This window comes from Eumetopias jubatus, unplaced genomic scaffold (assembly GCF_037043125.1).
Source record: "Eumetopias jubatus isolate StellerSeaLion01/CBP00866 unplaced genomic scaffold, mEumJub1_p1.0 scaffold_8, whole genome shotgun sequence".
In the NCBI taxonomy this organism is placed as follows: Eukaryota; Metazoa; Chordata; class Mammalia; order Carnivora; family Otariidae; genus Eumetopias; species Eumetopias jubatus.
The window spans coordinates 9,773,867-9,785,948 of NW_028274814.1; the positions used below are offsets into that span (position 1 = coordinate 9,773,867).

Below are 12,082 nucleotides of genomic sequence, written 5' to 3' on the forward strand. Positions count from 1 at the left end.
AAAAAGGAAAGGCCATAACTAGAAGTAAAAAAATTATGAAAGAAAGTTTTATTGGTAAAAGCAAACATACAGTAAAGGTAATAGATCAGTCACATTTATAAGGCCAGTAAGAAGGTTAAGACAAAAGTAGTAATATCAATTATATCTACAGTAATTAGTTAAGGGATACACAAAATAAAAAGATGTAAACTAAGCCATCAAATAAATAAAACAAGGTGGGGTGTAAAAATGTAGTGTTTTTAAAATGTGTTTGAACTTAAGTAACCATCAACTTAAAATAAACTGCTATATACATAGGATGTTACATATGAACTTCATGGTGATCACAAACCAAAAATCGAAAGGCATCCAAGCATAACACTAAAGAAAGTCCTCAAATTAGAAGGGAAGAGAGCAAGACAATAACGATGCCGAATGAAAGAACAAGACTGAGGCCTCATTTACCCTGAGCCTATGCTCCTTTTGTCTACGTTAATAAGACCATGAATATACCATCAAAACCATTAAACCTATGTGCATTCATTGAAATGGATATTTTAATAACAATGATACACAATGGAAACTAGCTGCTATTTAAAGACTCCCTATCATTCCCATATTAGTCATCAATCATTCAAGTGATGGCAAGGTAGATATACGTGAACTTTTTTTAAAAAATTCAAATTGTGGGGCGTCTGGGTGGCTCAGTCAGTTAAGTGTCTGATCTTGATTTTGGCTCAGGTCATGATCTCAGGGTTGTGAGACTGAGCTCTACATGGGGCTCCGCACTGAGCATGGAGCCTGCTTACCCTCTGCTCCTCACCCCCTGCCTGTACTCCCTCTCTGAAAAAAAAAAAAAAAAAAACAAATATTTGCTTGATTTAACTACTTAGAAAATGCTCTACAACTGCTCAACAAGACATTTTGTAAAACGTGAAACAGAAGTGTTATAAGTAAAAAAAAAAAAAATGCTATAAGTAAGAAAGCAATTAAGAATGTACTCTCATGTAAGAAAATAGGTCATGAGACTGGGCCCTACATAGGGTTCACGCTCAGTGGGGAGTCTGCTTGAAAGTCTCATGCTCTCTCTCCCTCTTGTGCACTCTCTCTCTCTAAAATAATAAAATCTGGGGCGCCTGGGTGGCTCAGTCGGTTAAGCCACTGCCTTCAGCTCAAGTCATGATCCTGGAGTCCCAGGATCGAGTCCCGCATCGGACTCCCTGTTTGGCAGGGAGTCTGCTTCTCCCTCTGACCCTCCTCCCTCTCATGCTCTCTCTCTTGCTCTCAAATAAATAAATAAAATCTTTAAAATGATAAAATCTTTAGGGGCGCCTGGGTGGCTCAGTCGTTGAGCATCTGCCTTTGGCTCAGGTCATGACACCAGGGTGCTGGGAGCGAGCCCCGCATCGGACTCCCTGCTTGGAGGGAAGCCTGCTTCTCCCTCTCCCACTGCCCCTGTTTGTGTTCCCTCTCTCGCTGTGTCTCTCTCTGTCAAATAAATAAATAAAATCTTCAAAAAATAAAATTAAATAAATAAATCTTTAAAAAAAATAAAATATGTCAGTTTAGTTATATTTATTAAATAAAGCTAATAATAGGTATCTCTTGAAAGTAAGAGCTCCAGGAACTAAAAAATATCATAAAATTTCTGTCTCATTTCTTTATTAGCACATATAATTATGACTTTCACTTAGTGTGCATTAGTCAGTTAAACAACTCAGAATTTCACCAAATTAACAAACTATAGAAATGATCCCTGAAAGTACAGTCTTAGAATTTCACCAAATTAACAAACTACAGAAATGATCCCTGAAAGTAGTCTTAGAATTTCACCAAATTAAAAACAAAAATTCTATCAGAAATCTGAAACCCAAGAAAAAAAGATAACATAACTAACCTTGGTCAAGAAAGTCTCAATGCCATTATTTGTAGGCCGTGAGCGTGGGGTAAGAATCACTAGGTTTTCTCTTGGAGCAACATTTCTATTGAGCAGTGAACTATTATTAATATTTCTAACAGAAGGCAAGTCTAGGACAGGCCTCATAGTAATAGTATTAATCAAAGACTGTTTCTGCTGTTTCTCCACCGGAAGTCTGGTACTGCTCTCTGCCAGCTTCTCATTAGTCCTGTTAAGACTACAAAACACAGCGCTTAGTATTTCATTTCTCCCCACATCATTCCTAAATGACTTGCATTTTTTGAAAGTTTCCATAATAGTAAACAGAATGTGCCATTAAACGGTGTTTTAACACTGAAAATGTGACAGAGCAGACCTACAATATATAATGATAGGTTTAAAATTGTTCTAAAGAAGTACATATATTTCTAGAGATTCCTAACTAACAAGTAATTCAAATTAAGGAGGGAGAGAAATGGCTATTAGTGATGCACAATGCTTAACAGGTAATACATGCTGCCTTCTGGAATGGCTGTACTTACAAGGTTCTTGAGGATGCCACGACACATACTTATATTTAGTAAAGCAGCATGCCATTACATATACTTATATTTAGTAAACCAGTTTAGAGATACAAAAATATAAAACCATCCCGGGGGGCTGGGTGCTCGGTCAGTGAACCATCTGCCTTCCGCTCAGGTCATGACCCCAGAGTCCTGGAATCGAGCCCCTGCTTTTCCCTCAACCTCTTCCTGCCGCTCCCCCTGCTTGAGCTCACTCGCTTGCTCTCTGTCAAATAAATACATACAATCTTTGAAATAAAAATAAAAATAAACCATCCCTCAAAGACATTTTCAAGTATTGGCTTTCACCACTCTTGTACATTTCACTCATTATCTCAGAGAAATTGAGCATTTGACACTGAGGAATAATTTAGACCAACAACTGCTAGATGGCAGAGTTGTGATCAGAAAGACAGAAAACAGCTCCGGAGGCAATTAGGTTATAACACAGTTACCAGGGTACTGGAGGTGGAATCTACCCTTTCTGTCTTTCACCCAGCCCCTCCTCATGTCCACCATGGTGCTATTTTTAGCCACTTTGGGAATTATGCTGCCTTTCACCCCTAGGTGAATCTTGTTGTATTTCACATGTATACCTTTATGTAAGGTAGAAAAACTATATAAAGAACAGTTTGTTTCAAAGCACCCTCTATTTGGTAATAATAACAAAAATCACAATCAAAAAAGTAAATTTACCAAGCTGCCAGGATGTGCAGTTTGGGTTAAAGATGTACTCTTCCAAAAATAAACTCACTAATATTAAGAAACTCATTGCTATTCAGGGCAATTCTGACAAACAATTTTATAATAACATGCTGTCTAAATTATAAAGCTTCTAACAATTAGCTTAAAGACTAGGAGATCAGATTAACTGAAAATATTAAGGGGAAAAAAATAAAATCATGTAAAACCGAAAAAAGGAGGAGAGAGGCAAACTGTCTTGGACTAACATTTCAAAGGTAAATTCTTTTACAAACATCGTTTTCCAAAATTAAACTATCTTACTCATCTCATGAACTTGGCTCCATAAAAATTATGCTTTAGAGGCAAATTAACAAGCTAAATCTATTTTCTATGATTCTGTTTTAACTTACTTGCTCAGTTCATTTGTCAATGACGTTTGAACTTTTAATTCTTCTACGTAGAGTTGCTTGTGTTTTTCCAATTCTGTTTTATAAAAATCTCGAGAACTTTTCATTCTGGATAGTTCAAATTCCAATTCTTTAATTCGGAGTTCCATTTGACTTCTTATTGAAGCATTATTAGTTTCTCTTAACTGTCCTAACCTTTCTTGAGATGCTACTTGTGTCTAAAGCAAATTAAAAGCATAGTTTTAAAACTGGGTAAATACAGTATATTTCTTTCCTTTAGTTTTGAGTCAATGATTCAGAGAGCAATTGTAAATGTGAAAAAAAAGCTGAAGTGTAAAATATTTCTCATCAATGTCAACTGAATTAAATCTGAATGATAAAGTTCAATCATTCTTATATTAGAACTCATGCAATCTGATAATTCAGAGAATAAGAGAATCCTTTAAAAACTTTAAAAAGTGAACAATACAACTTAAGAATAATCCAAAAACAGGGGGTGCCTGGCTGGCTTAGTCGGTTGAGCGCCGGACTCTGGGTTTCTGCTCAATCGTGATCTCAGGGTCCTGAGATTAAAGCCCTGTGTCGTACTCAGCACGGAGTCTGCCTGGGATTCTCTCTCTCCCTCTGTGCATCCTCTCACCCGTGCTTTCCAGATAAATAAATAAATAAATAAATATCTTTAAAAAAAATAATCCAAGTATGGTACCATCTTTTTTTTCCCAGCAGGCTCCATGCTGGGCTTGATTTCACGGAGCCTGAGCTGCTCAACCAACTGAGCCACCCAGGCACCCCATGGTTAAAATTTTTAAAAGACCATTTTTTCTTTTCTTGTCAATAGTCTTGTTTTATACCAACTGGTCTTAAAAAATAAAATGATTCTCTACTGTGAATCATTCTGAAAAATCAATTTAGTGAGAATAATGATGAAAAGTGAAATTTTTAAAGAGAAGGAACAAATGTTCCTTCAAATTTACCAAATGGCTATCAAGGAAGTAGAGGAAAATTATACAATGCATATAACCAAAATGTAACTTGCAGTGAAATGATTAAAGCATACTACAGATCAGTAAATTAACCTGTAAAAACAGACTGGCTTCTTTTAATTTTTCTGTTACGTCTTCAAGCTCCCATTTATATTGTTCTATTTTACTGTATTCTACCATACTGAGTTCTAAATGACTTCTGAGGTGTACTACTTGTTGTTTCAACTTCTTTTTATTCTTCTCTAGTTTTTCATATTTCTTCTGCATTTCCTTCATAGATGATAAGTCCTGGGTAAGAAGCTGGTTTTTTGCATCCAGGTATAGACATTTTGAAGATGCACTTTCCAGTTTTGCTGTAAGATCACCAACCTGCATGAATAAAATAATACCGTTTGGAAGTAGAGTGAAAATAGTCTAATGCAAAACTATGACCAAATTTTTTTTTTAAAGATTTTATTTTTAAGTCTCTACACCCAACACGGGGCTTGAACTCACAACCCCCAAGATCAAGAGCCACATGCTCTACTGACAGAGCCAGCCAGGTGCCCAAATTTTAAAATAAATTCATTTTCAACAAAATGTTATCTATACTCGAAGTAGAGTCTTGGAATGTGGAACCTCAAATAACTCAGAAAATCAAGAACAAAATTAAAACCACTAGTAGTTATTAAAACAGATCTCTGCTATTGTTCTCTTGGCCACACATTTATACTTTTATTTTTCTAGGATTGTTTCAGATCTTTCCTCCATAAAATAACTGTTAGTCATCTCATAGTAGAACGTCTCTTAACCCTTCCCTCATCTTAACACTGTCCCTGTTCATCATCAGACTTTGAAGAAAATGTTTAAAGAAAATTATATTTAAAAATCTAGATACTCATTCTTCTATCATAAAATATTATTTCTCATGAATTCATGAGGAATAACGTGTTTAGAAAGGCTCATAAACTACATTTTATAAATTTTATAAATTTATAATTTTAAATTTATATAATGTAGTTTAAAATTTATAATTTTAAGTTTTATATAATGCAGTTTTATAAGCCTGATGCCAATAAATACAAATTTCAAATATAAGGACCTTTCCTAAAAACAGCTTCAACTGATTTTACCTTTTCATCATTATTTTTTCTAGAATTTAAATGGCCAAAATTTACTTGTTAAATACAGAGGTTCTTACCCATATTAATACTAAGGGTTAATGAAAATTTTTAAAAAGTGGTTATATTTACATTTTAGTTTCTAAAGATGCCCTAGAAACATTTTCATCCATAGCTTAAGATACCCTGGGTTTTGTGAGATCATACCTTTTTAAGATCATCTCCGAAAAATTCCTATGCAGGCCCCATTACAGTTTTGGTGATCGTCTGACTTTAGAATGAGATACCCTCATTCTCTGCAAGCATTTCAAGCATCTCTGCAAGGTTTCAATTTCTTCTTTTCTATTAACTACGTTTCTCTTTAAACAAAGTTTAAGTCTTCTCGATATTACATAAAAACTTTTGCTTAGCTCTGGCAGCTTTTTCTATCATCCTGCTCCTCCCCTTTCACGGGACTTGAACATTCTTTAATGTGTCATCTCATCCACAGATTCATCTTTCCAACACTTATTGTCTTCTTTTACACTAAAATCTGAGTTTCAATCCTGGAATTCCACTAAAAAATTTTGAGGGTCATCAAGGATCTTTTTTTTAAAGTCTTTATCCTGCTGTACTTCTCAGCAACAGCTGAAAACAATGACCATACCCTCCCTCTGCTCTTCTAATCCCATTTTATTTCTAAATGACAGCAACCGCTGTTAGTCCCTGACCCTTGCTATTCCTCATATCAAATCCTCTCACAGTTGGTTCAGTCTCAAGGCTTCAAAACCAGATTCTCTAATCTACATTTCCAGCCTTGGCCCCTTTACTGAGGTCATCTCTACTTTCCGATCTTCCTTCTAGTTCGTCACAGACAATATTCTCAACCACACACTCAAAAACCATTACCTGATGTGGATTACCTTTATAGACAGCTAAATTTTTTTAAGTTTTTAAAATTTTTTTCTTTCAAGTAGAGAGTGCTGAATAGGGGAAGGAGCAGAGGGAGAGGGAGAAGCGGACTCCCAGCTGAGCAGGGCTCCATCTCAGGACCCTGAGATCATGGTCTGAGCCGAAAGCAGACGCTTAACTGACTGAGCCACCCAGGTACCCCTAGACAGCTAATCTTGTACCTTTTCTGTTGACTCTTTTTGGTATTACTTTGAGTGTACTGTTATTTTATAATCGCAGGGGGCACCCTGACCCTTAGGATGCTGACCACCATACTCTGTCTTGCTTTTCTTTTCTGATGCAAATGTCTCTCACAAGGGTCAGGCTATCAATGGTTTGCCTTTGTTTTCTTCTGAATAATTTCCTATTCCATAGAGATTTGATCTTATGGAAGTCTTCTTCTGAAGTTCTTTTCAGACACATACTTGACGATATTGTTTGGAAGCTTAAGTCAGCCTAGAGCTATCTCTTCTTCCCAATCCAGATTCTTCACCTCAAAACTATGTCCATCCAATATCTTAACCCAGGTAGTCTCTGCCTTAGGGATTCATGAGATAAAATCCTTCTAGAGATGTGAGGACTATGGACTGAGTTGGTTGAAAGCTAAGTTTTTGTTTCACAGGGTAGACCTTAAAGTGGCTAATAATTTTATGTCATAACCCTAATTCATTTCCATTGGCATCTACAGAATATCTACGGATATTCTTACAAACTTTACAAGATTTGATACCTTCCTTAATAGATTTCTATATGACACCGTAGGGGGACAACTCCTGGCATTCTCATTCACATATTGTCATGTTACTTGCTCAATGAAAAGTACAGTAATACAATGTGACTAATTTATATGACATCTAGAAAAAAAATAATTTTCGATGTTTCTTTGGCCACAAAAAGGACCAGTCAACAGAATGTGCTCGTTCCCCTGACAGGTAGAGCTGTATAATGAAATTTGCAAGTATGCAGCTTTTGTGACTAAAAGAAACTAGTGGTAGGTACATCTACGTCATTGTTCCAACTTAGGACTCACAATGCAGTCTTCTCATCTTAAATCATTGGTAGCCTCTCCTATGAAGGAGGGTATAAATGGCATGATAATCCGGTGCTGCTTGGTAAATAGTTATATAGTTTTCACTACATATCAATAAGTTGGAATCCTGGATTGCACATTAATTTTTTCTGAGATTGGATTGTTAAATCTCTGAAAGGCTGATTAACTCAAATGAATGAGAAAAAAAATTAGTTCCTGAACTTGCAGTGAATGCTAGGAGCACTATGTTACTATGTAAGGCCCTGATTGATCAGTCGTTTCCACTTTTTCACTGGCATCTCTTTTCCTTTTCAAAATCCAACAAAGAGAAAAATATATTCCTTTGAGAAAAATGTTTGCATAATGACCTAGTAGTCATTCTTGATGAAGACAACAAATTACAAATTTATAATTATAAATCACAACAAACTGTCATTAAAGTAATCCATTCTCAAATCTCACTGAAGGGTTTAGATGACAAGAGAAAGTCAGAATTCAACATCAAATTATTACTCAAAGTTTGGGAATTTTTAAACATACTGAAAAATATTAGTAGGGACTCAGACGTTTATATACCAATATTCACAGCAGCATTACTAAACAATAGCCAAAAGGTGGAAAAACTCAATCGTCCACTGACAGATAAATAAAATGTGGTATGTATAAAATATTGCTTATCTTAGACTACCACAATCTTTTTTATTACAGTCTTACTATAAAAAGTATTACTTTATGAATTCAGTCAACTTCATCTATGAAGAGGAATGATACTACCAGTAGCAAGGAGCAATATGAATATAATAAACATTTTTATCAGTGAGAATTTTCATATTATACAAAATAGTCTTATATACTACTATAGAGAAATAGAAAGTCCTTTTCAGTAGGACAGAAATTAAGAGACTGACTTACCGAACTTGTACTTAACAGGTTTTCCTGAAGTTGTTCAATTTTGCCCTGTTTTTTGACTGTAACTTTTAACTTGTCATTTTCAACTCCAAGCCTAAAATGAATATTTTTAAAATTACTCTCACACGCAAATTTTAAAAGTACCGTATAATTTCTAAACAAACATCTGAAGGTCTTACATAAATTCTTAAAAATTTAAAAAGTAGAAGATTTGGCAATTGTGCCATTTTTCTGGTTGTGTTTTGTAGTTAATGTGCAAAATTTAAAGATAATATGCAAAATTTATGGATTTCAAAATAGCGCAAAGCTGAAACTTTTATCCAGCTTCACAATGATGTACTTATTATCGTAACTGATATCTTTCTCATACTACACTGCTTATCTGCTTTAGAAATACTCAAGTTATTTTCTGTGCTGCTTTAAATTGTACTTTTGCACGTGATCTTTCAACGTTTCAATACATCTTACAGCCTCTGCATGTCGATCTTGTGCTTCTTGCAACTAAGAAAGAAAAAAAAGAAATAATTTTAACTACTGGGAATCTAGTATAAAACCATCATCAGCTGTCTTTGTAAATAAAATTTTATTGGGTACAGCTACACTCTTCTCTCCATACTGATTTATGGCTACAGCAGAGTTGAACTGCTGCAACAGAGACCTAATAGGGCCTACGAAGCCTAAAACATTTACAGGGAATCTGTTTCTCTCTCTCTCAAATAAATAAAATCTTAAAATATTTACAATCCCCTTACAAAAAAGTTTGCTGATTTCTCCAGTTACTAAAATGTAACATGTTTAATGTTTTTAAATTATATTTTATCAGCTAAACCTACAAATTTATATATTGGTCAAAGGGGGAAAGATAGGAAATTACCTTATGGGAAACATTTCCATTTTTGTATTCTAAGCACCACATCAATTATAATTTTAAATATTCCCATATGTGAATGACCATGGCTATTCCAGGGATTATAAAAGTTAACATGTTGCTTTCAGTGACAACTAGATATTTCATGGAATAGTATGAGAGGCATTATCTTCGTAGGAACCACAATGCCTGGGGTCTGAATCCCAACTCACTGGGTATTAGCTGTGTGACCTGGAACAAATTACTTAAAATTTCTGTGTCTCAGTTTCTTCTCTGTAAAATGAAGATAATAAAAGTATCTACCACACTGGGATGTGGGGAAGTTAATTTAGGATATATACATGACCTACTTTTTTTTATTTTTATTTTTTAAAGATTCTATTTATTTGACAGAGAGAAGAGAGAGAGACAGCGAGAGAGGGAACACTAGCAGGGAGAGTGGGAGAAGGAGAAGCAGGCTTCCCGCAGAGCAGAGAGCCCGATGCAGGACTTACTTGATCCCGGGACCCTGGGATCATGACCTGAGCCGAAGGCAGACACTTAACAACTGAACCACCCAGGCGCCCCTGTAAATGAACTATTTAGAAGGGTATGTGGCAGGGCGCCTGGGTGGCTCAGTTGGTTAAGCGACTGCCTTCGGCTCAGGTCATGATCCTGGAGTCCCGGGATCGAGTCCCACATCGGGCTCCCTGCTCAGCGGGGAGTCTGCTTCTCCCTCTGACCCTCTTCCCTCTCGTGCTCTCTATCTCTCATTCTCTCTCAAAAAAATAAATAAAATCTTTAAAAAAATAAAAGAAGGTAAGTGGCACACACCAAATTTTGTCTGCAATTAGCATTATTATAGTTGCTGTATGTTATGTTCTAAAAATATTTGATATTTTAGGCAGATGGCAGGCCAATGAAAGTGGTCTCTTATACAAGTTATATTGAAATTGTTCTTCCTACCACTGAAAGGGGCAGCAAATGAGGAGCATGAGGCCCAGAATAAGAATACATCCTCAGTACTTCAAAAAACTTTTACCAATTCCACTAGCTAACAGTACTTTTTCCACTTATAATTTTAACTTACTTCCTCTCTATACTACTCAGTGGACAATCTCATGGACTACAGTGCAAAACAGTACCTCCTAGACTGAGTAATAAATATTTACAGGACCATCAGAGGCAAGGTAAAGCCACTGACGTGGAAATAATGGACTCTTGCTAAATCAACATTCCCAAATCATTTCACGTTTACATTATCTTAGCAACTGTTTGTGTTACACCACTTTAGCAAGTACTCTGATGAATACATTAAGGCTACGTGGTATGGCATATCAGAAAAAACTGTCCCCAGGGGCGCCTGGCTGGCTCAGTGGGAAGAACATGCGACTCTTGACCTTGGGGTCATGAGTTCAAGCCCCACAATGGGTGTAGTAATTACATAAATAAATAAATTCACAAACAAACTTTAAAAAAGAGGTAAAAACAAAAAGAAAAAAGAAAAAAGAAAAGCTGTCCTCGAGCTTTATAGTTGGTAAAGTAATCTCAGTACTGGCTGCAAAATGAAGAAAGGCAAATTTAGACTGTTTTTCCACAGTGAGGGGGAAAAAACAAGCATTTGATTGAACACCTCTCCTCTGTCAGATTAAATGCTCTCAATTTTACATTTAATTGCTTCAAATACATTTAGAATAAAAGCTTTGTTATGTCAGTGTTTTCAATCAGAAATTACTGACATGCTATAAAGTACTTAATTTTATCCTAAAAACTGTTAAGTTAAAATATTCTCAATTTATACAAGGATAGGTACCATGCATATCCCACACCTTCCCCCTTAGATAAACGTGGACGTAGAAAGACAAAATTCTCTCTCATGAAAAAAATAAAACCAACGTAAAATAAAGGACTAAACCGTTCTGCACAGACTAGATGAGACGAGTGTGAAGACAGTAAAGGCCGTGGGAATTAGAATAGTCAGAGAGAGCTTCATGGAGAATGAGAGACTAGGAGCCAGGTCTGAACAGTGTAGGACTAGGCAAGAGGAAGGGAAATTAAAAGGACAGAAAGGACACCACGAGGAAAAGGCTGAGAGAGGGTGAAATCAACCCAATCCACTCCGAGGATGAAATCTGACGGCAGGGAAATCAAAACAGATGCCCAGACAATAATTAAATGAACGTTCAGAGCAGCATTAATGGCCATAAAGTGGGAAACAACCCAAAGGTGCATGAAATGATGAACGAACAAGGGTTTTGGCCCACAATGGAGTAGTGTTTGACAATAAAAAAACAATGAAGCACTGATAGACGCTGTAACACAGATGAACCCTGAAAAGAGGAAGTGAAAGAAGCTAGTCACAAAGGACCACACACCGTGTGACTCCCTGTAGATGAAATATTCAGAATAGGCAACTCGATAGAGGCGGGAAGTAGACTGGTGGTTGCCTGAGGCTGGGGGCTCAAGGGCGAAGGGTTTCTTTTCAGGGTGATGAAAATGTTCTACTTGATGGCAGTGATAGTTGCACAACTCTATGAATACCATCAGAAACATTGAACTATACATGTTAAATGGGCGAATTGTATGGTATGTGCATTATATCTCAATAAAGTTTTTAAAAAATCCACTGGGGGCGCCGGGGTGGCTCGGTCATTAAGAGGTTGCCTTTGGCTCAGGTCATGGGGGCAGGGTCCTGGGATCCAGCCCCACATCAGGCTCCCTGCTCGGCGGGAAGCCTGCTTCTCCCTCTCCCA

The 12,082-nt window shown here is 36.4% G+C and overlaps 1 protein-coding gene and 1 pseudogene across 2 annotated transcripts in view; both read right to left on the reverse strand.

Annotated features, from left to right (window-relative positions):
* Positions 1–12,082, reverse strand: part of LOC148163649 (ankyrin repeat domain-containing protein 26-like) — an 89,829-nt gene that overhangs the window by 16,303 nt on the left and 61,444 nt on the right. Inside the window, exons 21-25 of one of the 2 annotated variants that reach the window (XM_088025469.1) lie at positions 8,913–8,983; positions 8,486–8,576; positions 4,607–4,882; positions 3,534–3,748; positions 1,877–2,114 (exon numbers count right to left, since the gene is read on the reverse strand). In XM_088025469.1, coding sequence (XP_087881595.1) covers positions 1,877–2,114; positions 3,534–3,748; positions 4,607–4,882; positions 8,486–8,576; positions 8,913–8,983 — 891 coding nt within the window. Of the gene's footprint in view, positions 1–1,876; positions 2,115–3,533; positions 3,749–4,606; positions 4,883–8,485; positions 8,577–8,750; positions 8,984–12,082 lie in introns of those variants that run through there. The other variant, XM_088025468.1, reaches the window with a different exon arrangement.
* LOC148163650 (small nucleolar RNA U3) lies at positions 1,646–1,751 on the reverse strand (annotated as a pseudogene).